General features: G+C 51.0%; 2 protein-coding genes across 4 annotated transcripts in view; both read left to right on the top strand.

Annotated features, from left to right (window-relative positions):
• The window catches only part of LOC137436504 (cadherin-2), a 71,811-nt gene extending 64,027 nt beyond the window's left edge, over positions 1-7,784 (top strand). For both annotated transcript variants that reach the window (XM_068130354.2, XM_068130355.2), the window contains 7 exons: positions 478-720; positions 1,230-1,360; positions 1,896-2,045; positions 2,316-2,471; positions 2,560-2,703; positions 2,908-3,036; positions 6,720-7,784. In XM_068130354.2, coding sequence (XP_067986455.2) covers positions 478-720; positions 1,230-1,360; positions 1,896-2,045; positions 2,316-2,471; positions 2,560-2,703; positions 2,908-3,036; positions 6,720-6,857 — 1,091 coding nt within the window. In that variant the 3' untranslated portion in view covers positions 6,858-7,784. The remainder of the gene's footprint in view (positions 1-477; positions 721-1,229; positions 1,361-1,895; positions 2,046-2,315; positions 2,472-2,559; positions 2,704-2,907; positions 3,037-6,719) is intronic.
• LOC137436505 (cadherin-13) overlaps positions 1-27,526 on the top strand; it is a 677,612-nt gene that overhangs the window by 548,547 nt on the left and 101,539 nt on the right. The window contains exon 1 of one of the 2 annotated variants that reach the window (XM_078786498.1): positions 12,103-12,187. The exons of the other annotated variant lie outside the window; for it this stretch is intronic. The gene's annotated coding sequence lies outside the window, so the exon portion shown is untranslated. Of the gene's footprint in view, positions 1-12,102; positions 12,188-27,526 lie in introns of those variants that run through there. 2 annotated transcript variants of the gene reach the window in all.

Raw genomic sequence — 27,526 nt, 5'->3', positions numbered from 1 at the left:
GTATTTCCCTAAACATCTCTGCAACAAAATAGTTTTATGAGTTTGATGGCTGAAAAATGGTCGCCTTCCATACAATCATCTTTTGGCAAGTTTGGCCATTTTCTGCTGCTTAGATTGTGCAGGAGTCAAATGTGAGACTTAAAACAGGCCAAACTGATTGAATTTCAATGCATAACTTAATAAAAGAACAATCATGAAGTATTTCAGACGATCATCATATGTAGATAATCCACCATGCTATTAATATTACAATTATTTTGATGCATTCAATAGTATATGCAAAGGGAGTGGGGAAGAATTGGGAGTAAGGTTGAGAAAAATAAGAGAAATGGGAAAGATGATAAAATGAGAAGGGGGAAATGAGAAAACAAGGTTGAGGAAGAGGAGGTTGAGAAATTATATGAAGGGGCACATCTCGTATGTTAAGGTAGAAATGAAATCAAAGTTTGACCTATTCAATTTTTTCCCCCATCCTAGGCAAGATGGGCTTGCTTGTGCACAACAATGGCCCGATTCCAAAGGGAAGGTATATTGTGCCCATAACTGTGCAAGACAACCAGGGCCTGTCAGGAAATGGAAACTTGACCATAAAAGCAATAGAGTGTAAGGACAATGAAAATGAGGCAGACTGTAAGGCTGTCGCTCCAATAGGAGGCGGAGGCCTTTCAGCCGGCGCCATTGCTGGAATCCTTGCGGGGCTCCTCGGCTTGCTGTTGCTGGGTGAGTGTTACAGGGACGAGTTATTTAACATCAAACATAGTGCAAGGAGTAGCGAAAGTTGGATATGATATAATATAGCATCCCTCCATCCCTCTTGTCCCATAGCTGCTAGGCCATTGATGCGTGTCCAACATTAAATATTAATTGTTAGAGCAGGCAAGGTGCAAAGACTGGGTTGCCACTCCTCTTGTCTTTGGGGTGGAGAAAATAATTTGAAGTTTGCCACTGTGCCGACAATAACTGGCCTACTATTTTCGAATGATGCTGTGAACAGTTCCGATGGATGGATATTAATGAATGCATTAACACATTGATGGACAACGCACACATTAATGCCTCGTCCTCCCTGTGAAACACCACGGTGACAGTTTAGAGCTGGGCTGAGATTTGTACCCAGGATAGGCAGCTCAAAGGAGAATGTGCTACCTCTAAGCTATCCTTCCAGCCCATGCAATGTAGCATAAGGGGGAGTGAATGGAGGTGTAACGTGCTATTTGTGTTCATCACAGCTCTGTTGCTGTTGTTGTGTTGCTGCAAATTGGGAACTGCTAAGACGTTACCAGGTTTTGCAATATACCGCCCGATTGAGAAGCCAATCACTTCGGGCCTTTCCCCAGATTCATCTGGCAACATATCGAAGGCAAGTACAACACCAGGTATGGCTGGCATCAGTTAACATGTCCTTGATTGTGGGTCCTTGGCACAGCTGATGTTTCAACATAATGTTCTTTGAAATTATCTCCACCACCTGACAATGTAAACCACTCTTCACTAACTCAACTGACAAAAAGTTTGTGGCTGGTGTACAAATTGATATTTTGGAGTGAAATTCGGCTACCATGATTATTATGATTGAATAAAACTCTTGTTAACAACGATCTACAGTCAATACAGTTGTAGATACAAATAAGATGTATGTAGTTGAATGTAAATGATAAGATGGTGAAGTGCAACAAATCATAGAAAGTTAGGAGGGTTACATAGAGTCTTGCTGGTGAAGGCTGTGGTGTTGATATGTGTCAGCGGTCAGGTAGCATAATTGATGAAATCAAGAAGACGTTGTTTGAGGTCTGCTAAGTGCTCTGGGAGGCAAGGAGAAGCTGACGTTTCTATCATTGACCCCTCATCAGAGCAAGAAAGGTAACATAAAGCTTTGATTTTTGTGAATGCTTCAGGTTCCTGGCTCAGCTGTGCCACTACTTCATGGTGCGGCTGGTGGAGCATCTTCTGGGGCAGCGGCAAACAGCAAAGGAAGTGCTGCTGCAGTGAGTGGAGGAAAGTATCAGGAAGATATTTCCATAGAACAAACGACAACCACCAATCAGGTGAATATATAGATATATATTCAGGCTTAAATTTTAACTACCGCGTCCTCTAACTTCTTTGACAATCTTTCAAACATTTTCCATCTGTGATTAAACATTTTAAGTGAAAAATCAAACCAAAATGCTTTATGAAGATATATGTGATCAATTGCTTGGTAGTTATTGCTTCGATAACGCACACAGCTGTGTGAGAGCAAGCAGTCTAATCGAGAACACCATTCAGCAGAAGTTATGCAACTCAAATTCCATCTTGTTTGTTCATTTCTGTAGAATATGTCCATGAATGCTAGTGGAGGGGCCGCTGGTAGTGCTATGGATGGAGCTGCTGGTAGTTCTACGAGCGGAGGTGCTGGAGGGCACGGCTTTGGCATGATTGCTGAGACCAATGTCATGGATGAAGTTACTCATACCCAACCTAATGGGAACGTAAGTCCTCGACATCTTCTAAGTTATGCTTGGCTTTTCTAAGTGACTGGGCAACTGATCCATAGAAATCTGCACATGTCATTATTAGTTCCAAACCCAACCAGTGAGTATGGAGATGGCTACAAAAAATGGCATGGCCATGGGCAGTATGTTGGGCATCACCACATTGGCAAACAACAGCCAAAGATGGCAGTCTAATGAGATGCTTGCGGGGCAGTATGGGCAACAGCAGGTAAGCTCTCCACGTCCTGACCACAATGTATGCAACATCACACTCATTTCAATTGCAAAGGAGAGCAGTTACGGATGCTATGATGAGGAAATGGTGTTACGCTGTACTTTTGGTAGTGGCTTACAATATTACAAGAGATGCCAGTAAGAGTAATGCTTCGTTATAATGGATTTGGAGTATTGCTGATGATGGTTGGACCTGCAGATGCAGTTTGCTGCTGGAAATGCCATTGTTCAAGATCGCTTGTATCCGGCGGTAGAACATCAAAACTACAACTTCGCAGAGCAAATGGGCACAGCTCAAAGTGACACCACCGAGTACTTTGTCAACGAGGTAAGGACAATGTTTGAGCTGCAGAGAGATTTATTACTTTGCGAGGGTGTGAGGCATGGGGGCACTTCCCTTATGAAGAATATGAGTATACAACAACAGGCATTTTAAGGCCATTTTCCCTGCTAAAGCGGGGGTTAGCCTTGTGGGCCCCGTGACAATCTTCTCCATTTTGCCCTATTTTCTGCATCTCCCATTGTTTAACCCCCTTGCCCACATTTCTTCATCCACCACCTTTAGCCAAGTCTTTCTCGGTCTTCCCGTCCTCTACTTCCTTCTACATTCATTTCCATCACTCTTCTCAACCAGTCACTTTCATCCTTTCTCAACACATGACCAAACCATCTCAACCTGTTTCTCTCCACAGCATCCATCACAGACTCTATTCCCATCATCTTTCGCAATTCATCATTTGTCTTCATCTCTCTCAACGATACTCCGCACATCCACCGATCCATTCGCATTTACACCCTTTCCAGCCTTCGTTGCTGCTCTACGTTCATGACCCATGTCTCTCTCCCATAAATCATAACACTTCTCACACATGCAGCATACACCTTTCCCTTCAGCTTCAACGACAGTCCCCTCCTCATCAGCACGCCCCTCAGTTCCCGAAACTTCTTCCATGCACATCTCACTCTGGTAACCGTTGCCGAGTCTGATCCACCTTCTCCATTCAGCATGTCTCCTAGGTAGCAAAATGTTTTCACACCTTCCAGCTTCACGCCGTCTCCATGTATAATATATCTTTTTGTTCAAGTGTAAGGATACGGACGGTATTGAAATTGACTGATTAGTAATTAAGGAGTAGTTGTGAGGACATAAATATATATATATAGGAATGTATCAATAAGACATTTTAAGAATATTTTGAGGAAATAACCTGAAGATCAGAGGGTAGGGGGGAGAGGACTAGTTTGGCTTGAAAACACTTCGGAAAACCTAACTGGTCCATAACCCCAAGGTTTATTTGGAAGAATCCAAAGACATATTAGAGCTGCAGTTTTGAGCAACTTAGAGAAAATTCAACAAACAATTATCAGTCTTTTTTAGGCCCTTGCCCTGAAGCTAACTCGAAGGAATCCAGCAACCTTCATATTTCAGCTCATTGTAGATTTTCACAGCCTGAATAATTCAGCCTAATGTGGCTGAATTAGCTTGGAGAAGGACAAAAGCAGTTCAAACATCTTGAACCAATGCAGAAACACCAGTGGAGTTGTATCTGGAAAAGAAACACAATTATAACTTCAAACATGTAGATCTGGATCTGGATATGTTTCAGATTTTGCTTAAACCAGTCACTCAACCAACATTGACCTCAAAGCAGCTCAGTCCCATAATAGAATGGTACAACTGCAGGAATTTATGGCATTTCCTTTATTCCCAGATAAAGTCAGATGCTCCTCCTTTGATGGAATACCTTCTTCTTCGATGGAATACCTTCCTTCTTCCTCTTTCGTAAACAGCACATGACTGACTGGCATCATTGGCTGTGCCGCTAATGCAACAGCCTCTGTGTACGTCAGAGGACGAATTTGGAATTTGTTTCAGGGTGCTGGCGGTAGCTCACCTAATCTTCATGGAGGATACCGTGGGATCTCTAATGCTCACCAACTAATCCTGGTAGACCGACACACAGTTTTTAACGTCCATCTGAGGGACGGCACACACATTGATGAATCGCTTTGCCTGCGAGACATCAGGATGACAGTATTGAGCTCGGTCGGGGTTTCAGCCTAGGCTTGACGGTTCAGGGATGAGTGTGCATACCTCTAGGCCACCCTGGCAGCTCATTGCATACCTTGCAAATCACTCATACTCTTAACTCCGGTAATCTGGATAAACAATCAAAAGTCTAAATATATGAACAAGTGAAGTGTTCAGTTTTTTAAATATCCAGTGTACCTTAGTGCTGTTTGACGAGTCTTCGCTGCTTATAAAATTTGGAATACCCACATGAATAATTTTTGAACCACACATAGAAAAATGATAATAGTTTCTTTTTTGTTTTGTATACAAGATCGAGGCTCGTGTAAGAGCTAACATCAATCACAAAAAAAACGGACACACAACACATACAATAAAGGGAGCGGGAGACAAGATGGGGAGAGAGAGGGAAGCACACAAGTACAACAGCAGAGAACAGGGACAACGGAAGATCTGTGGGAGGTGAGGGCTTGGAGGGAGGAGGCATGGGAAGGGGGGGAGGCAGGGTGGGAGAGGTATAAAACACATGGACACTGCTAGAACTTATCTGTGAAGAAAAGTGAAAGTTATACAAAAAGATTTGTACAAAAGTTTTTATACAAAAAAAGTGAAAAAGTTCTACAATATCTCAATTCGGCATCTATATGCAGATAGACATGCAAGTTGAGAAAATAATTTCATAAATGCTAGGTAAATAGGAAGAAAGGGAAGGATAGGAAAATTGAGGAAGGGAATAAAAAGTGGTAGGAATTGAAAGAAACAAGGAGTGAGGAAGGTAAGTGAAAATTGAGGAAGGGAGAGTAAGTGGATGGATCTCTGGGACACCGAGTAAATTGTCGATGGCCCCTTTCAATTCAAGTAACAGACGATTGTACTTCTCTGACTTTAAAACTGAAAACGATAACTCAGATAGTTGGACTTGGGTAAAATTCAAGTTTATTTGGAAGGCCGCTCAATCTCAATGTTATCCTGAAAATCTTGTGAAATCCATCATTTTCATTTTGGGAAATTTTACTTTTTAAAGTTGTGTTCCATGTGACTACTATCCTTTAGATATAATTTTCATGAATGTTTTTTTTTTTTACATTTGGGTGCATTAAATGGGTGCAATTAACAACATTTGGGGTGCATTAAATGGGTGCAATTAACAACATTTGGGTGCATTAAATGGGTGCAATTAACATCATTTGGGTGCATAAATGGGTGCAATTCACAACATTTGGGTGCATTAAATGGGTGCAATTAACAACATTTGGGTGCATTAAATGGGTGCAATTAACAACATTTGGGTGCATTAAATGGGTGCAACTAACAACATTTGGGTGCATTAAATGGGTGCAATTAACAACATTTGGGTGCATTAAATGGGTGCAATTAACAACATTTGGGTGCATTAATGGGTGCATTAAATGGGTGCAATTCACAACATTTGGGTGCATTAAATGGGCGCAATTCACAACATTTGGGTGCATTAAATGGGCGCAATTCACAACATTTGGGTGCATTAAATGGGTGCAATTCACAACATTTGGGTGCATTAAATGGGTGCAATTCACAACATTTGGGTGCATTAAATGGGTGCAATTCACAACATTTTGGTGCATTAAATGGGTGCAATTCACAACATTTTGGTGCATTAAATGGGTGCAATTCACAACATTTTGGTGCATTAAATGGGTGCAATTCACAACATTTGGGTGCATTAAATGGGTGCAATTCACAACATTTGGGTGCATTAAATGGGTGCAATTCACAACATTTTGGTGCATTAAATGGGTGCAATTCACAACATTTTCGTGCATTAAATGGGTGTAATTCACAACATTTGGGTGCATTAAATGGGTGCAATTCACAACATTTGGGTGCATTAAATGAAATGAAATAATTTACTCTCCAGTACCAAGTTGCCTGCGACATTTCCTGATTTTTTTTTCCCTCCGTTCCCTCTTTTCCCAATTTTCCTTCCTCTCCCACAACAGAGCCTTAGGTTGTTGGATTCGGACATGTCAGTTGCTGCCGGCGATGTATGTCTGGTTTACACGTACGAAGGCAGTGGAAATTCTGTAATATCACTGGATTGCTGCAACTTGGACGAAAATGAATTCCCTTACGCATAGACAACGCATAGACAACTACAACCAATGGCAAATACATTGGCTCAACTTCCCCAGCCTCGAGATCACGCATTTACATCTCTCTTCATTGCAGACACTCTTGCCAGGCCAAATTAAATAGTTGCAACTTTTCAGCTTCTTCATTTATACTTATAACATTGCTTTTGCTTAACAGGTGGTTGATTAAGAACAACTTTAATGTGGATGGCATCCAAACTCCGTGGAGGGTTTCAGGTTCAAACACCATTATTATCAAGTCATCTGAGAATAACCAGACTCGGTGGTGTAAGATACCAGTAAGAGCATCCGCTCTGAATCTGGGAGACTGGTTCAAACCCCAGCAGAGTCAAACGTAACCCTTTAAAATATTACGTGCTTCTTCCTTGCTTGGCACACCAGCATTTAAAAGGATAGTGCATGGACAATGCTGGGAAGGTGATGGCAAACTGAAGCATAACCCTTGCAAAGAAGCTGCTTCAGCAGCATCGACGCTCTCTTATAAAAAGTTATGTACATTGATGATGATGAATTGTACATGTTTTTTTTTAAATCATCCAGAATTCAATAGAATTCCTGCTTGGGCATCCTCCACCAAAGTGGCACACTTTTCTTACTCTCATGTACATATATAAATATGGAAGATAACGTACAATGATTAGCAATCGTTGCATTATGTTCAGCCTTTTCACTTTGCCATGTCAGGCAAAGCGAATGACTTTTATCTGGGAAATGTTCGTCTGCACAAACATCATGCTACTTGGGTAATTATTATGTTTGTAATGTGATACATTTGCATCATTTTTATTTCACTGTTTTTTTCTACTGCCATAAAAGGGCTGGGTTTTTACATTAAAATACACTTACGAGGGACTCTAATTGGATGCATATCATATTTCCTGTACAGTACCAATAAATGCAAATTTGTTCTAACTTTGAGTTCATCGCCAGACTATAAATTTGCAAATCATAACATAATGAAAGTGAATTGTAGATGAAATAATTAATTGTAAGGGGTTTTTTTTTGGGGGGTTTTTTTTGTATACTGAATCGAGGCTCGTGGAAGAGCTAACATTTATTTCACAAACAAATCAACCAGACAAACAAAATATACAAAAAGAGGGAGCGGAAGACAAGATGGGGAGAGAAGGGGAAGCACACAACCACAACATTTGAGAGCAGGGAGAAGTGTGGGAGGGAGAGGGCTTGGGGGGAGCAGGCATGGGAAGGGGGAGGGGGGGAGGTATAAAACACAAGGGGACCGAAATTAGCGGGGGTAGAAAAGACCAAGGTTTTGGATGGGGGAGGATAAGAGATGGTGGTGAACAGCTGTTTTAAAGACCTGGAGGGTGGAGTGAGGGAGTTTGTTCCAGAGGTGGGAGAAAAGAGGAATGAAGGAGTGAAGGTGAGTAGAAAGTCTTGATTTTGGCAGTTTAACCATAAGAGGGTTGCAGGCAGATCTTGTGCAACCTGTAGGAATATTTGGGGGACAGAGCCCAGAGAGAGCTGGGGGGCAAGGCCAGAGAGGAGTCGGTAGAAGACGGAAAGACCACCAACCTGCCTGCGGTGAGTGAGTGAAAGGCCCTTGGAGTTAGCTTCATCGCGGGAGATTCCAATGATTCTGAACGCTTTGGTTTCAACAGCGTGAAGACGAGCTAGGTGTGAGGCAGGAACACCAGACCAGAGGGGAGAGCAGTATTCCATAGAGCGGCGGATGAAAGCCTTGTATGTAGTGAGGAGCTCAGGTGTGCCAAGGAAGGACTTCGCACGACGGAGGATGCCCAGTCGGCGACTGGCTTTGGAGGCCAGATTTGAAATGTGGTTTTCCCAGGAAAGATCATGGCAAATAGTGAGACCCAAAAGCTTGAGTGACAGAACTTCTTGGAGAGGATTATTCAGAAAGTGAATGGGAGGGTTGTCCAGTCGGTCTTTTCGGAGAGACATCGTAAGAGTGTGAGATTTATCAGGATTGAAAGACATGTTCCATTTGTTTGCCCAGTCTGTGATTTTGTCCAGGTCTGCAGAGAGTGAGGAGGCTGCAGACTGCCGATCTGAGGGATGAGGAATGGAGCGACAGAGAGTAGAGTCATCAGCAAAGAGATAGAGAGGATTTTCAAGAGAGTCGGAGAGATCATTGATGAAGACCAGAAAAAGCACAGGGCCCAGAACACTGCCTTGGGGAACTCCAGCCTGAACAGGAAGAGGAGATGAGAGAAACCCATTCAGGGCCACACGTTGACTATGACTAGAGAGGAAGTCCGCAAGCCATGCGTGGAGGTTTCCATGGATACCATAGGAGGAGAGTTTGGTGAGCAGAGCAGGGTGCCAGACCGTATCAAAGGCACGTGAAATGTCAAGGGAGACAGCTCTAATTTCCTGTTTGGCGTTGAGGACCTCCATCCATTGTTGAGAAAGCAGAAGCAGCATGTCCAGAGTAGAGTGACCAGGTCTGAAACCAAATTGATGATCAGAGATCAAGCCATTGGAGAAAAGGAAAGATTTCATATCTGAAGCAATGATGGATTCCATGACTTTGCTGATAATTGGGAGAAGGCTGATTGGTCTGTCGTTGCTAGGATCTATTTTTGCACCTTTTTTGTGCAAAGCAGTGATGTTGGCTGATTTCCAAGCAGATGGAAGATGACCTTGAGCAAAAGAGAGGGTGAAGAGAACAGAAAGAGGGAGTGAAAGAGCGGAAGAACATTATTTTAGGACCCGTGGGCTGATGCCGTCAGGACCAGTTGCAGAATCAGAGTCGAGGGTTGACAGAAACTTTTCCACCTTGTCAGGAGGAAAGGACACAGAGTCCAGGAGCAGCTGGGTACGACTGAGTACGGTGGGTACAGAGAGGGATGGGTTTGGGACACAAGATTTAGAGGCAAACACAGAGTTGAGGCATTCAGCTTTTTCACGTGCGGAGTCAGCCGTTAAGCCGTTTGAGGTGAGGGAGGGGATGGAGGGGGAACAAACACCAGAAACAGATTTGACCAGACGCCACCAGGATTTGGAAGAGGGAGACAGAAAAGAGAGTTCGGTCTTGAGAACGGTGAGATATTGTTTCCTGGCTCTCCTGAGGGTGGACACACACTTGTTTCGGGCTTTGTGAAAGGAAATGAGATTTCCTTCCGTTGGATTTGCTTTCCAGGAGACGAAAGCAAGTCGTTTCAGGGCAACAGCCTCACCACAAGATTCCGTGTACCATGGACGGGAGGAAGGGTATGACAACTGAAGACGAGATGGGATAAATCTGTGCATGAGAGAGAGCAATTTACTTTGAAAGAATTCCCAGGATGAGTTGATGTCAGAGGCGGTAGAGATGGGAGACCAGTCCAGATGATTGATGGCTGCTTGAAGACCGTGCCAGTTGGCCTGAGTGAAATGCCAGACTCGTCGACGCTGAGGAGGCTCTCTGAGAATGGTCAGAGAGATGTTCACTTTAACAAGCACATGATCAGATGAGCCGATTGGAGCAGAAGAAGAGCAGCAGACATTTTCAGGGAAGTTAGTCATAACCAAGTCCAGAAGAGAAGATGCTCCGTTGACTGAGATCCGGGTCGGGAAATTGACAGATTGTGTCAGTCCCAGTGAGTCGCAGAAGTCCTTTGCTGAAGAGCCATGGCTGGTGAGAGGTACCCACACCCAGCCAACTGGCATGGTGACAATTGAAATCACCACATATGAGGAAGAGAGAGTTGGGATGGGTAGATCGAAGTTGGTCCATATTATCAGACAGCGAGATGTAGATGGAGTCATCACTGTTTGGTGGACGGTACAACACACATATGAACAAAAGGTGGGAGCGAAGGGGAAGCCGTAGGCAAAGGTATTCCTGGGGGTGAGGTGGAGAGAGGGCAGTGCAGGGCGAGTGAGGAAGAGAGTTTTTTATAAAGATAGCAACCCCACCTCCAGGACGAGGCTCAGGTCTATCATACCGGAGGAGGGAGTAACCTGGGAGAGGTACCAAGGAATCAGAGACATCATGAAGGAGGAAAGTTTCTGTTAAGCAGATCACGTCTGGTTTGTCAGAAGCAACCTGTATGGAGAGATCAGTCATGTTTGAGCGAAGGCCCCGGATGTTTGAGGTCCATACCGTTAATGAAGGGGAAGGGGGAGCATCGGATACAGAACAGGGGTGGGGAGGGGTAGGGTAAGATGTGGAAGAGGAGGAAGAGGTAGGGAGAGCTGTTGAAGGTGTGTCAGAGATTTCAGAATAGCTTGGAGAAAGGGAAGAATGGGGCGGACAAAAGGTTTGATGGTGATTGGGTGAGGCACAGTGAGGTGTTATTTGAGGAGGGGGAAGAGCGAGGCAGAAGGTTGGGGGAGATGAAGGTGAAAATTGGAAGGGGGAAGAAGCGGGGAGGATGCTTTGAGGAGGAGGGGTGAGAGGGGAGTCTAGGAGGGGAGGAGCGAGGGAGAGTCTCGGAGGGGAGGGGTCTGGGGGGAGTTTAGGAGGGAAGGGGCAAGGGGGGAGATTTGAAAGGGATGGGTGATGGGGAAGATTTTGAGGGGAGGGGCAGCGGGGAAGATTTGAAAGAGATGGGTGATGGGGAAGATTTGGAGGGGAGGGGTGATGGGGAAGTTTTGGAGGGGAGTGGTGATGGGGAAGTTTTGGAGGGAAGGGGTGATGGGGAAGATTTGGAGGGGAGGGCAAGGGGGAAGATTTGAAAGGGATGGGTGATGGGGAAGATTTGGAGGGGAGGGGCAAGGGGGTAGATTTGGAGGGGAGGGGTGATGGGGAAGTTTTGGAGGGGAGTGGTGATGGGGAAGTTTTGGAGGGAAGGGGTGATGGGGAAGATTTGGAGGGGAGGGGCAAGGGGGAAGATTTGAAAGGGATGGGTGATGGGGAAGATTTGGAGGGGAGGAGCAAGGGGGAATATTTGAAAGAGATCGGTGATGGGGAAGATTTGGAGGGGAGGGGCAAGGGGGTAGATTTGGAGGGGAGGGGTGATGGGGAAGTTTTGGAGGGGAGGGGTGATGGGGAAGTTTTGGAGGGAAGGGGTGATGGGGAAGATTTGGAGGGGAGGGGTGAGATTGGATTTTGAAAAGTGTACGATTAATGGGAAACGAACATTTGTTGCAAAATGAGTTTCTTGAGACCTTCGAGTCAAAAATACGTTTGACGACGCTGAAGGAGGGGTGGAGTGCAGGAGAGTTTCGGGAATGTAGAAAAAAGGAACTGTAAGAAAAAAGGAACTGCAGAAGTTTCCTGTTTGGTTCGATTTAAAAAAAGAATTTCACTGGCACACTGACCGACTGAAGCAATATTCCTTTACCACGAGTGTGCATGCACGATCAGGACGAGAATCCGTACAATGTGCCAAATCTTCACATTTCCGGTATGGTTTCTTCCCAACCTCACATTTCTTCTTTTGAAAAACTTGTTTCTTTCTGTCCCTTTGATTAAAATCCATTCTAAAAAACATTTTGTTTACAAAGCAGGGTCAAGGGGAGAAAGGCTGTAAAATGTTATTGACGTCACACAAAAAATATGTTTCTGTTAAGATATTGTCTTGAAACTGAAATTGTGTGCCAGAATAAACAAGAAATGATCCCAGAGAGTAAAGCAATATAAGAGGCAATTTATTATTATATAAAGTAACAGGGCTGGCAGGATAGCCCAGAGGTGCGAATATTCGCCTCTAAGCTGTCTAACCTTGGTTCGAATCCCGATCCAGCCATAAACTGTGATCCTGGTGATTCATCAATGTGGGTGCCGTCCCTCGGATGGACGTTAAACTAAGTGTTCCGTCTGCCGATACTAGTTGGTGGACGTTAAAGATCCCACGGTGTCTTTCGTGAAGAGTAGGCGAGCTATCGCAAGTACGCTGAACAAATTCCAAATTCCTGTTCTAACTTCTGCTGTTAAGGCAATGGCAAACCACCTGGTGTAATCCTTGCACAAGATAGTGCTTTGGCATCACCGATGCTCTGTAACAAAGTATGGTACGTACATCAGAAAGAGAATCGGAATCGGAATAAAAATAATAATAATAATCGGAATAATAATATTAATCGGAATCGGAATTAGAATATAATAATCGGAATCGGAATCAGAATATAATAATCAGAATCGGAATCGGAATAATAAATAATCACAATCGAAATCAGAATCAATCTAAATTGGAATCGGAATCGGAATCAGAATATAATAATCACAATCGGAATCAGAATCAATCTAAATTGGAATCGGAATCGGAATATAATAATAATAATCGGATTCGGAATCAGAATATAATAATCAGAATCACAATCGGAATAATAATAATAATTGGAATCGGAATCAGAATCATAATCAGAATTGGAATAATAATAATAATCGGAATCGGATTTATAATAATAATCGGAATCAGAATCAGAATCGGAATAATAATAATAATAATAATCTATCTATAATTCCACTAATCTCTGTGTGTATGTTTGTTTGTTTGTTTGTTTGTCTGTGACCGCTGTTTCTCGACAACTACCGGTCCGATATACTTGAAACTTGCCAGGTATATTGCTGGGGACCCGAGGATGTGCCTTTTCAAGGTTTCATATTAATCGGACAATTACTTACCGAGCTATGTCCAAAAAACGATTCAACCAATCAGAGAGCAGCGAGCTATCGCGTGTGCCGAACGTGGCGAACACACTCTGCCTCGGATGGCACATTTGAGAGCGTATTCATTTATTTCCCGTCGGCAAACTATGTTGGCGCTATGTTGGCGTTAAACGATGTTTTAAAACTAATTAAAACTAATTTGCGATTCTTTCGCTTTCCTGCGATATGCGACCTTCCGGAGCTCCTGTGAGAGCGTGCGCCATTACGGATAGTACGGGTACGGGCATGCCATATGTTGGCGTTAAACTATGTTTTAAAACTAATTAAAACCATTTCATGTAAATAGAGGGGGGGGGATTGTCACTGTACTCGCAAGCCGTTCGCCGTTCGCTTTGGCGTTGCGAATGGACCAAAACATTTCATAGACCAAACCATTTCATGTAAAGCGTTCGCCGTTCGCTTTGGCGTTGCGAATGGACCAAAACATTTCATGGACCAAACCATTTGATGTAAATAGAGGGGGGGGGATATAATGTTAGATATATATATAGTACGGGCATGCCCTAGTAATAATAATAATAATAATAATAATCGGAATCAGAATCAATCTAAATTGGAATCAGAATCAGAATAATAATAATCAGAATCGGATTTCTGAATTAGAATAATAATAATAATCGGAATCGGAACCGGACTAATAATCAGAATCAGAATAATTATCGGAATCGGAATCAGAATCGGAACCGGACTAATAATCAGAATCAGAATAATTATCGGAATCGGAATCGGAATCGGAACCGGACTAATAATCAGAATCAGAATAATTATCGGAATCGGAATTCAGAATCGGAATCTGAATAGTAATAATAATAATAATAATAATCGGAATCGGAACCGGACTAATAATCAAAATCAGAATAAAAATCGGAATCAGAATCATAATTGGAATCAGCATCATAATCAAAATCGGAATCAGAATAATAATCAGAATCAGAATCAGAATAATAATTGGAATCAGAATAATAATTGGAATCAGAATCAGAATAATAATTGGAATCAGAATCAGAATCAGAATAATAATTGGAATCTGAATCAGGATCTAAATCATAATCATAATCGGAATCAGAATAATAATTGGAATCAGAATCAGGATCTAAATCATAATCATAATCATAATCGGAATCAGAATAATAATTGGAATCAGAATCATAATCATAATTGAAATCAGAATAATAATTGGAATCAGAATCAGGATCTAAATCATAATCATAATCGGAATCAGGATCTAAATCATAATCATAATCGGAATCAGAATAATAATTGGAATCAGAATAATAATTGGAATCAGAATCAGGATCTAAATCATAATCGGAATCACAATAATAATTGGAATCAGAATCAGGATCTAAATCATAATCATAATCATAATCGGAATCAGAATAATAATTGGAATCAGAATCATAATCATAATTGGAATCAGAATAATAATTGGAATCAGAATCAGGATCTAAATCATAATCATAAACATAATCGGAATCAAAATAATAATTGGAATCAGAATCATAATCATAATCGGAACCAGAATAATAATTGGAATCAGAATCAGAATCGGAATCAGAATCAGAACAATCAGAATCAGAATAATAATCGGAATCGGAATCATAAGCATAATCGGAATCAGATAATAATTGGAATCAGAATAATAATCGGAATCAGAATAATAATTGGAATCAGAATCATAAGCATAATCGGAATCAGAATAATAATTGGATTCAGAATCATAATCATAATTGGAATCGGAATAATAATCGGAATCAGAATAATAATTGGAATCAGAATCATAATCATAATTGGAATCGGAATAATAATTGGAATCAGAATCAGGATCTAAATCATAATCATAAACATAATCGGAATCAGAATAATAATTGGAATCAAAATCATAATCATAATCGGAACCAGAATAATAATTGGAATCAGAATCAGAACAATCGGAATCAGAATAATAATCGGAATCAGAATAATAATTGGAATCAGAATCATAATCATAATCGGAATCAGAATAATAATTGGAATCAGAATCATAATCGGAATCAGAATAATAATCGGAATCGGAATCATAAGCATAATCGGAATCAGATAATAATTGGAATCAGAATCATAATCGGAATCAGAATAATAATTGGAATCAGAATCCAAATCAGAAACGGAATGGGAATATATTCATTGTTAAGAAACACGACTGGACTACTTTTGGTACATCATATCGTTTCTGGTTTTGTAAGTGCCACAGGCAAAACGTACAAACCTTTGTGCCATCAAAGGCACCTTCAGTATGATTGAAAACAATGGCTCTAATTGTGTTGCCAGCTTAGCCTGCGGCACAATAGTATAAAGCTCAAACACAAACAAAATGCAAACTTCCCCCAAAGGGTGTGTCTGCAAACGACCTTTATACAAACGGAAAACCTGTCTTGGCCAATAAGCTTCCATACTTAAATACATCAAATGTAGTCTGATAGAAAAGGTGGTGCACTTAACTTTGAGTTGCCTCTGGGTATCCCATCTGCGAGAATGAATTGGTGCATGTTAAATATGTTTTTTTGCGAAAGGTGGGTGAATTATCTCCGGCATCCTGAACAAATTACAAATTCCTGTCTGTAGCTATAGGCGGCTAACACCCATTATTAGGGTGAATCGTTCACTTTGTGAGACAAGCATGAAACATGGCAGTTATGTTTTGATATAGAAACTATAAATCCAGTCGATTAGCCGACTCGAACATTCAAAATGGCCGCCAAAATTGTTAAAATGAGCCACAAACGTTTTAGTATTGAATTTAGGATGTACGAGTATCAACACAAAATCACAGAACTACATATTATCTAGAAGAAATACTGAAGAGCAGGTCTCTTGCTCGAGACGGACGAAGTGACGGGCAAGACACAAACTCGTCTGAGAAGATGTTTATTGTAAAAACCAACTCGGGAACTCAGAAAAGCCCGTTTATCGGGCTGCATATATATCAAAACCAGAAAGCACAACCGAAACCGAAAGCCATGCCTCTTAGGCAAGGCGCGCTTTGGTGGTCACGTGACCGACAGGTGCAAAGGATTATAACCACACGCGCGGCACGCTTTGGTGGTCACGTGACCGGCCACCCCGGCGCCGTGGTTTGCCCGCCGGTTACGTCACCGGCTGGAGCAAGGAGATTCTGTTGCTGGTCTCGCTTGGGGGACCCATGGGTCGCTACACACGCCCCCCCAGAATGGACTTGATCCAGGAAGGTCACCCTGAGGGGGGTCCGGATGACCCGACCGAAACGACCCCTGGCCAGTCGCGGGGGTGGGGGGGGTCCGGTGTGGTGGTGGGTGGTCGGACAGGGGGTGCAGTGGACGGGGGGCGGCCGCGCCGCGGTGGGAGAGCCAGCCGTGGCGGCTGGCTGACGTCCATGTGGGCCGGCTTGAGGCGGTCCAGCAAAATCCGGTCCGCCCGGCCGCCGATGTTGACGATGCCCAACGGGACTTGTTGTCCCGTCGTAGGACCCGGAAGGGTCCGTCGTATGGTGGCCGGAGCGGCCCCCGGTGCACGTCGTGGCGCACGAAGACGTACTCCGCCGTGCGGAGTGCTGGGGGGATGTAGGATTGGGGGTCGCCGTGGCGGGACGTGGGCACCGGGGCGAAACGTCGGGCGGCCTCCTGGAAGTCCGTGCGCTGGCGCGCGGTGGACCAGGGGCTGGTGGCGTCGGGAATGAACTCGCCCGGTACGCGGAGGGCCTGGCCGTACACCAGCTCGGCGGTGGACGCCTGGATTTTTGGAATCGGAATTGGGAGCCGTGCGGAGGCCTAAAAGGACCCACGTGAGCCGGTCGGCCCAGCCGTCGTCCTGGAGGCCGGCCATGAGTGCGGCCTTCATGGAGCGGTGGAACCGCTCGCACAAACCATTGGCCTGGGGGTGGTAGGCCGTGGTGCGGTGCAGGGTAACGCCCAACGTGCGGTCGACCGTGCCCCATAGTTCGGACGTGAACTGTGGGCCGCGGTCCGAAGAGATGTCCGCTGGTGCGCCGAAACGCGTGACCCAGGTGGCGATGAACGCCTGGGCCATGTCGGCGGTGGTGGTGGAGGCGAGGGGCACGGCCTCCGGCCACCTGGTGGTCCTGTCCACCATGGTAAGCAGGTGGGTGAACCCCTGCGATGGGGGAAGGGGACCCACCAGGTCAACGTGGACGTGGTCGAACCGTCGCTCGGGCACGGTGAAGGGAGCCAGCGGAGCCTGGGTATGATGGTGGACCTTGGCCCGCTGGCAGGGTGTGCAGGCGTTGGCCCAGTCGCGGACGTCCCGTCGCAGCCCATGCCAGATGAAACGCACCGCCACCAGCCTCTGGGACGCCTTCCGGCCCGGGCGAGAGAGGCCGTGGAGCGAAGCAAAAATGCGACGCCGCCAGGTGACCGGCACAACGGGGCGAGGTCGGCCTTGGGAGATGTCGCACAGCAGGACCGTGTCCGCGAAGGGGACGTCAGCCAAGTGGAGGCCCGTGTCCGCCACCCAGAGCGCCTGCACAGTGCCGCCGGTGGCCTGGTCCGTTGCCATTAGGGCGAAATCGACGCCGAGGTGGACAGCGTTGGCGCCGGCTCGAGAAAGGCAGTCGGCCACGGCGTTGTCCTTCCCGGCGACGTGCCGGATGTCCGTGGTGTATTCCGACACGGCGGAGAGGTGGCGCTGCTGGCGGGCCGACCACGGCTCCGTGACCTTGGCCATGGCGAAAACCAACGGCTTGTGGTCGACAAAAGCCATAAACGGGCGGCCCTCCAGGAGGTGGCGAAAATGGCGGACGGCCAGGTACAGCCCGAGGAGCTCGCGGTCGAAGGTGCTGTACTTCAACTCGTTGGGCAGGAGTTGCCGGTTGAAGAACGCGAGCGGCTGCCAGGCCCCGTTGACCCATTGTTCATGGACCGCGCCCACGGCGTAGTCGGAGGCGTCCGTGGTGAGGGCGATGGGAGCCTGGGGTACCGGGTGGGCCAGCAGCGTGGCGTTGGCGAGGGCCCGTTTTGCGCCGGTAAAAGCCGCGTCCATGTCCGTGGACCACACAACGTCGCGTTTCGCCGGCTGGCCGCGGAGGGCGGCGTACAAGGGCCGCATGAGTTGCGCAGCTCGGGGCACAAAGCGGTGATAAAAGTTCACCATCCCGAGGAACTCCTGCAGCGCCTTGACGGAGCGGGGGCGAGGGAAAGCGGCGATGGCCTCGACTTTGGCCGGTAGCACCACGGCGCCGGTCTGGGTGATGCGGTGGCCCAAAACGTCGATCGTCGCCGCACCAAAGTGACATTTGGCCGGGTTGACGATCAATCCGTGCTCGCTGAGGCGGCCGAACAGCATCCGGAGGTGGAGGAGGTGTTCGGCTCTGGACGTGCTGGCGACGAGGATGTCGTCCAGGTAGGTGTAGAGGAACGGCAAGTTGCGCAGCATGCCGTCCATCAGGCGCTGGAACGCCTGTGCCGCGTTTGAGGCCGAAGGGCATCCGGAGGAATTCAAAGAGGCCGAAAGGTGTAATAACGGCCGTCTTCGGGATGTCGGCCGGGCGGACGGGCACCTGGTGGTACCCCCGAATCAGGTCCACTTTTGAAAAAATGGTCCGCCCCGCCAACCGGGCAGAAAAATCCTGGATGTGCGGGACGGGGTACCTGTCGGGGGTAGTGGCGTCGTTAAGGCGGCGCTAGTCGCCGCATGGCCGCCATCCGCCCCCCGGCTTCGGGACGATGTGCAGCGGCGAGGCCCAGGCGCTGTCGGAGCGCCGCACGATGCCGAGGCGCTCCAGCGCGGCGAACTCGGCCTTGGCGACGGCGAGTTTGGCGGGATCGAGACGGCGAGCCCGGGCGTACACCGGTGGGCCCGTAGTGGGGATGTGATGCTCGATGCCGTGACGCACCGCGATGGCCGAAAACGTCGGTTGCGTGAGGGCCGGGAACTCCGCGAGGAGACGTGCGAAGTCGTCTGCCAATGGGAGGACGCAGGAAAACTCGGTGGGTGTGGAACAGCTCAAAGCGCATGCCAGGGAGCTGAAAGTTTCGGCGTTGACGAGACGCCGGCGTTTCACGTCGACCAGTAGCCCGTGGGTGCACAGAAAATCGGCCCCGAGCAAAGCCATGGGGACGTCCGCCGTCACGAACTCCCAGTGAAAGACCTGGCTGCCGAAGCGGAGGGCGACGGTGCGTGGGCCGAAGGTGCGGATGGCGGAGCCGTTGGCCGCGATTAAGAAGGGGCCGCAAACGGCGGCCCGCCTGTCCTCCGCCGAAGCGGGAATGACGCTCAGCTGGGCGCCGGTGTCGCAGAGAAAGCGCCGCCCCGACGCTTGGTCCACGATGAATAGCAGGTTTCCGGAACGGCCGGCGTTCATTGCTGGTAGGGAACGCCGGCCCGCCCGTTTCCCGACTTGCCGAACGTGCACGGGGGTCGACATGACCGGGCCTGCCGCCCGAACCTGGCGTGGAAATAACACCAGGCCGGGTCCGGCAGGGGCTCCGGTCGACGCGTCGGAACCGGGCGACGCGGTGTCGCCGCTGCCAGTCGCGCCGGCCCGGCGGCCTCCGGGAAGGAAACTGCGTCGCGGGCGCCGGGCGGTTGGGCGGGAGGGCTCCCGGCCGCCACCCCGACGAGCTGGCTCGCCGCTCCGGTGAGCTGGCTAGCCGAATCGATCTTGTCGGCCTCCTTGGCGAGGTCGCGGGGGTTCACGATGGTCGTGCCTGCCAGGGCGACCCGTACCTGGGCCGGGAGCTGGCGAAGAAAAAGCTCCCGAAACAGGAAATCCGAGGGGTGCTCGCCGAGCAAAGCGAGCATGGAGTCTATGCGTTCGGACGGGCGCGTATCGCCGAGCTCAGGAAGGTCGAGCAGGCGTCGTGCGCGCTCAGCCGGGGAGAGGGCGAAAGCGCCCAGAAGAAGTGCCTTGATGGCGTCGTACTTGCCGCCAGCGGGCGGGTTCTGGAGGAAGCTCAGGCAGCGGGCGGCGGTCGCGGAGCCAAGCGCGGCGACCACGTAATGGTATCGCGTGGCGTCCTCCGTTATGCTACGCAGGGCAAACTGGGAGTCTGCCTGCGCGAACCAGACGGCGGCATGTGCTTCCCAGAAGGTGGGCAATTTGAGGGACACTGCGGTGTCCATCGCGTGTCGTAAATTCGGGGTCACCAGTGAAGAGCAGGGCTCTTGCTTGAGACGGACGAAGTGACGGGCAAGACACAAACTCGTCCGAGAAGATGTTTATTGTAAAAACCAACTCGGGAACTCAGAAAAGCCCGTTTATCGGGCTGCATATATATCAAAACCAGAAAGCACAACCGAAACCGAAAGCCACGCCTCTTAGGCAGGGCGCGCTTTGGTGGTCACGCAACCGACAGGTGCAAAGGATTATAACCGCACGCACGGCACGCTTTGGTGGTCACGTGACCGGCCACCCCGGCGCCGTGGTTTGCCCGCCGGTTACGTCACCGGCTGGAGCAAGGAGATTCTGTTGCTGGTCTCGCTTGGGGGACCCATGGGTCGCTACAATGTCATTGATTGGTGGAAATGTTTGAGATTAATCTAAAATTATAACGACCGCTTATAGATAACTAGCTGAGGTACCCGGCTTCGCCCGGGTTGAATAAGAATAATACAAATATATGATGAAAAGAACATGTATATTTTAGAGCTATATCACAGTACATTTCCTCCATGACGTTTTGTCAATTTTCAATTTCTCAAAACCTCTTGGTATACATTTCTGGTTTTCTTACTTGGTGCCAAGACATAAAGATTGCTTGGTTTTCCAACCCTCGAGCAGCCCACGTACAGCTGGCCATGGGAAGTACCCGGCATTGCCGGGCGGGGGAAGGGGGGGGAGGAGGAAGGGGAGGGGCGGGGAACGGGGGGGGGAGGGGAGGGGAACGGGGGGGGAGGGGAGGGGAACGGGGGGGGAGGGGAGGAGAGGGTGGGGAGGGGAGAGGAGGGGGGGAGGGGAGAAGAGGGGGGAGAGGGGAGAAGAGGGGGAGAGGGGAGAAGAGGGGGAGAGGGGAGAAGAGGAGGGAGGGGGAGGAGGAGAGGGGAGAAGAGGAGGGAGGGGGAGGAGGAGAGGGGAGAAGAGGAGGGAGGGGGAGGAGGAGAGGGGAGAAGAGGAGGGAGGGGGAGGAGGAGAGGGGATAGGGGAGGGGAAGGGGGAGGGGGGAGGGGAGGGAGGAGGGAGAGGGGGAGGGGAGGGAGGAGGTAGAGGGGGAGGGAGAGGGGGGGGAGAGGGGGGAGGGAGAGGGGGAGGGGGAAGGGAGGGGGAGGGGGAGGGGGATGGGGAGGGGGAGGGGGGATGGGGAGGGGGAAGGATGGGGGACGAGGAGGGGGAGGGATGGGGGACGGGGAGGGGGAGGGATGGGGGACGGGGAGGGGGAGGGACGGGGGAGGGGGGAGGGGGAGGGGGGATGGGGGACAGCTATCGATAGCAGGCTTTTTACTTTTATTTTTACCTCAATGAGGGCTATATATATAGTCCGTGCTTGGAGCCTTCAAGTTCAACATAAAGTTTTTATGAAAAATAATGCAGATGTACAACAATCCACCAATGCAAGTTCAGAAATGAATGCAGATCTTTTACTTTGCGATACAAACGCAATTCCCGCCATTTCCACTCACGATCAAGGCCTCCACAGTTACCGCGCCTCTTCTTCCTCCTACTAATTCGTCTCACTTCTTTCACTCAAAATGCACGAAATTCTGCCGCATGAAATTATGTAGAGGCCTCGTCGGGGGGATATAAGGTAGATAAGGAAGGCGTTGTAACAGAAGAATCAAAATAAAAGTGGAAGAACATAAGGAAATGGGAGCTATTCTGGACCCACAGCCAAACCCGACAAACCATTGCAATACACCCCGAACGTCTAGCGCCGCCACAAACGACACCATGGAATTGCAGCTGGCGCGGCTTTTTTAAACCATTGATATTAAAATAAAACGTAGCCTAAAACCACCGGGATTTAATGCTGATTCCGAATCTGTGTCAAACTTTTCTCCGATGTGTCGTTCTTGAGTTATAAGCGGACATCCACACAGACACACACACAGACACTCCTCCTTTATATATAGAGATATGATATATATAGAGATATTGAAGGAACTGCGCTCCAACGCGAGTCGAAAGAATTGACGCGACCAAAGACGGAATTCGTCCGAGTTGCTTTATTGAAACAAAACAGCTCAGGTATTCTGACAAGCCCGTTTTTCGGGCAACAATATATATACACATTTATGTCGGGAAGTTTGCGCGGCAAAAGCTATACCGGGCATGCCCGGGTATCAAGGGCGAGCCTTGGAAAGGCGAGTCTGGACCTGCCCGGGCGTGTTTGGCTGCGGCCTGGCAAGTCGAGGCTGGGCGTGCCCGGGCGCTCTGGGCGAGCACTGGAAAGGCGATAGCGGGCATGCCCGGATGCTCTGGGCGAGCCCTGGAAAGGCGATAGCGGGCATGCCCGGACGCTCTGGGCGTGCCCTGGAAAGGCGATAGCGGGCATGCCCGGACGCTCTGGGTGAGCCCTGGAAAGGCGATAGCGGGCATGCCCGGACGCTCTGGGCGAGCCCTGGAAAGGCGAGAGCGGGCATGCCCGGGAAAGACGAGACCGGGCGTGCCCGGGAGGTTCGGGCGTGCCCGGGAACAGTGAGTCCGGGCATGCCCGGGAGAGGCGCGTCTGGCCGTGTTCTGGCCGGTGCAAGGCGATTATGTACATCCAGCGGTAACCACTACACACGCCCCTCCAGAATCGACCTGCACCGGCAGGGTCAATTTAAGGGGGGTCCGGATGACCCGGCCGAAGCGACCCCTGGAGCGTCGTGGGGAGGGGTCTGACGTGGTGGTGGGTGGTCGAGCGGGGGGAACTGTGGACGGGGGGCGGCCTCGCCGCGGAGGAAGGGCCAACCGTGGTGGTCGGTCGACGTCCATGTGCGCCGGTTTGAGGCGGTCCACAGAAATCCGGTCCGGCCGGCCGCCGAAGTCGACGATGAAAGACTTGTCGCCCCGTCGCAGGACCCGGAAGGGCCCGTCGTACGGCGGCCGGAGTGGCCCCCGGTGCGCATCATGATGCACAAAGACGTACTCCGCTGTGCGAAGCGCCGGGGGGACGTAGGACTGGGGGCCACCGTGGCGGGACGTCGGCACGGGGGCAAATCGTCGAGCGGCCTCCTGGAGGTCCGAGCGCTGGCGAGCGGCGGACCAGGGACTGGTAGCGTCAGGCACGAATTCGCCCGGGACGCGGAGTGGCTGGCCTTAGACGAGCTCGGCGGCGGACGCCTGGAGGTCTTCCTTGGGGGCCGTGCGAAGGCCCAAAAGGACCCACGGCAGCCGGTCGGCTCAGCCGTCGTCCTGAAGGCCGGCCATGAGTGCGGCCTTCATGGAGCGGTGAAACCGCTCGCACAACCCATTGGCTTGGGGGTGGTAGGCCGTGTGCGGTGCAGCGTGACCCCCAACGAACGGGCGACCGCGCCCCAAAGCTCAGACGTGAACTGTGGGCCGCGGTCGGATGAGATGTCCGCTGGTGCGCCGAAGCGCGTGACCCAGGTGGCGATGAACGCCTGCGCCACGTCGGCGGTGGTGGTGGAGGTGAGGGGCACGGCCTCCGGCCACCTGGTGGTCCTGTCCACCATGGTGAGCAGGTGGGTGAACCCCCGCGAGGGGGGCAGGGGACCCACCAGGTCCACGTGGACGTGGTCGAAACGCCGTTCAGGCACGGCGAAAGGTGCCAGCGGGGCCTGGGTGTGGCGGTGGACCTTGGCTCGCTGGCAGGCCGTGCAGGCGTTGGCCCAGTCGCGGATGTTTCGTCGAAGGCCGTGCCAGACGAAACGCGCCGACACCAGCTTCTGAGAAGCTTTCCGGCCCGGGTGAGAAAGGCCGTGGATGGAGGCGAAGATGCGGCGCTGCCAGGAAACGGGCACGATGGGGCGAGGCTGGCCCTGGGAGACGTCGCAGAGCAGGACGGTGCCCGCGAAGGGGATGTCGGCCAGGCGGAGGCCCGTGTCCGCCACATGGAGTGCCTGCACCGAGGCGTCGGTGGTCTGGTCGGCCGCCATGAGCGTGAAGTCCACGCCGAGGTGGACCGCGTTCGCGCTGGCCCGCGAAAGGCAGTCGGCCACGGCGTTGTCTTTGCCGGCGACGTGCTGGATGTCCGTGGTGAACTCCGACACGGCGGAGAGGTGGCGCTGCTGGCGGGCCGACCACGGCTCCGTGACCTTAGCCATTGCATAGACCAACGGCTTGTGGTCGACGAAAGCCGTGAACGGGCGGCCCTCCAGGAGGTGTCGGAAATGGCGAACGGCCAGGAATAGCCCGAGCAGCTCGCGGTCGAACGTGCTGTATTTAACTCGTTCGGCCGGAGTTGCCGGCTGAAAAAAGCGAGTGGCTGCCAAACCCCATCCACCCATTGCTCATGGACGGCGCCCACCGCGTAGTTGGAGGCGTCCGTAGTGAGGGCGATGGGCGCGTTGAGCACCGGGTGAGCCAGCAGCGTTGCGGCGGCGAGGGCCCGTTTGGCACTGGCGAGGGCCGCGTCCATGGCCGCGGACCAAACAATGTCATGCTTGGCCGGCTTGCCCCGGAGGGCCTCGTAAAGGGGCCGCATGAGCTGAGCAGCGCGGGGCACGAATCGGTGATAAAAATTCACCATGCCAAGGAACTCTTGGAGGGCCTTGATGGAACGGGGACGCGGGAACGTGGTGATGGCCTCGACCTTGGTCGGCAGCGGCACGGCCCCGGTCTTGGTGATGCGGTGGCCCAAAAAGTAAACTGTCGTCGCGCCGAAGTGGCATTTGACCGGGTTGACAATTAAGCCGTGCTCGCTGAGGCGACCGAACAGTGTTCGGAGGTGGAGGAGGTGCCCGGCGCGGGACGTGCTGGCGACGAGGATGTCGTCCAGATAGACGAAAAGAAACGGCAGGTCGCGCAGCACGCCGTCCATCAAGCGCTGGAACGCCTGGGCCGCGTTCTTGAGGCCAAACGGCATCCACAAAAATTCGAACAGGCCGAACGGCGTGATGACGGCCGTCTTCGGGACGTCGGCCGCCCGGACAGGTACCTGGTGGTAGCCCCGTATCAGGTCAATTTTCGAAAAGATGACCCGTCACGCCAAACGGGCGGAAAAGTCCTGAATATGCGGGATCGGGTACCTGTCGGGGGTGGTAGCGTCATTGATACGGCGGTAGTCGCCACACGGGCGCCATCCACCCCCCGGCTTTGGCACGATGTGCAGTGGCGAGGCCCACGCGCTATCGGAGTGCCGCACGATGCCGAGGTGCTCCAACGCGTCGAATTCGGCCTTTGCCACGGCGAGCTTGGCTGGGTCGAGGCGGCGGGCCCTGGCGTAGACCGGCGGGCCCGTAGTGGGTATGTGGTACTCGATCCCGTGCCGCACCGCGACGGCCGAAAACGTCCGCCGCGTGAGGGCCGGGAATTCCACGAGCAGGCGAGCGAACTCGTTCGTTGCCGGGAGGGCGCACGCCAGTTCGGTCGGCGCGGAGCTGCTCATTGTGCACGCCAGGGAGCTGAAGGTCTCGGCGTGTACAAGGCGACGTCGTTTGACGTCGACCAGCAGCCCGTGCGCGCAGAGGAAGTCGGCGCCCAGCAAAGCCACGGGGACGCTGGCGGTAACAAAAGTCCATTGAAAGCGCTGGCTGCCGAAGCAGAGGGTGACGACACGTGGGCCGAAAGTGCGTATGGCCGAGCCATTAGCAGCGACCAAAGAGGGGCCGCAAACTGCGTCCAGCCTGTCCTGCTCGGAGGCAGGTATGACGCTCAGTTGGGCGCCGGTGTCACACAGGAAACGCCGTCCAGACGCTTTTTCCCGAATAAACAGCAAGTTGCCCGAGTGGCCGGCGCTCATGGCTGGGAATGAACGCCGGCCCGGCCGTTTCCCGACCTGCCGAAAGTGCACGGGGGCCGGCACGTCCGAGCCTTGTGTCCGAACCTGGCGTGGTAATAACACCACGCCCGGTCAGGTGGAGGCCCCGGCCGTCGTGTCGGAAGCGGGCGGTGCGGCGTGGTGGCCGCCAGTTGCACCGGCAGTTCGGCCTCCAACCGCGCAGGGCGCTCGGGCGTCGTGGGCGTCGCCTCGGACGGCGGCGGGCTCCAGGTAACCGCGCCGATGTGCTGGCCCGCCGAGGAGATCTTATCGGCTTCCCTGGCGAGGGCGCGGGAATCCGTGATCAACGTGCCAGCCAGGGCGAGGCGTACCGGGTTAGGCAGCTGACGGAGGAACAGCTCCCGGAACAGGAATGCCGGAGAGTGCTCGCCGAGCAACGAGAGCATATAGTCCATGCGCTCGGATGGGCGCGTGTCGCCGAGCTCGGGCAGGTCAAGCAGGCGCCGTGCGCGTGCTGCCGGTGAGAGGGCGAAAGCGCCGAGGAGGAGCGTCTTCAGCGCGTCGTATTTGTCAGCAGCCGGCGGGTGCTGGAGGAGGCTCAAGGCGCGGGCCGCGGTGGCGGAACCGAGCGCCGCCACAACATGGTGGAAGCGGGTGTCGTCCGCGGTGATGCCTCGCAGGGCGAACTGGGAGTCCGCCTGGGCGAACCAAACAGCCGCGTGAGTCTCCCAGAAGGTAGGCAGTTTAAGCGTCACTGCCGTATCCATGTCGGTAGGTCACCAATGAAGGAACTGCGCTCCAACGTGAGTCGAAAGAATTGACGCGACCAAAGACGGAATTCGTCCGAGTTGCTTTATTGAAACAAAACAGCTCAGGTATTCTGACAAGCCCGTTTTTCGGGCAACAATATATATACACATTTATGTCAGGAAGTTTGCCCGGCAAAAGCTATACCGGGCATGCCCGGGTATCAAGGGCGAGCCTTGGAAAGGCGAGTCTGGACCTGCCCGGGCGTGTTTGGCTGCGGCCTGGCAAGTCGAGGCTGGGCGTGCCCGGGCGCTCTGGGCGAGCACTGGAAAGGCGATAGCGGGCATGCCCGGACGCTCTGGGCGAGCCCTGGAAAGGCGATAGCGGGCATGCCCGGACGCTCTGGGCGTGCCCTGGAAAGGCGATAGCGGGCATGCCCGGACGCTCTGGGCGAGCCCTGGAAAGGCGATAGCGGGCATGCCCGGACGCTCTGGGCGAGCCCTGGAAAGGCGAGAGCGGGCATGCCCGGGAAA

Source organism: Myxine glutinosa, chromosome 11 (assembly GCF_964187855.1).
Source record: "Myxine glutinosa chromosome 11, kmMyxGlut1.1, whole genome shotgun sequence".
NCBI lineage: Eukaryota > Metazoa > Chordata > Myxini > Myxiniformes > Myxinidae > Myxine > Myxine glutinosa.
This window is presented reverse-complemented; position numbering and strand designations above follow the sequence as displayed.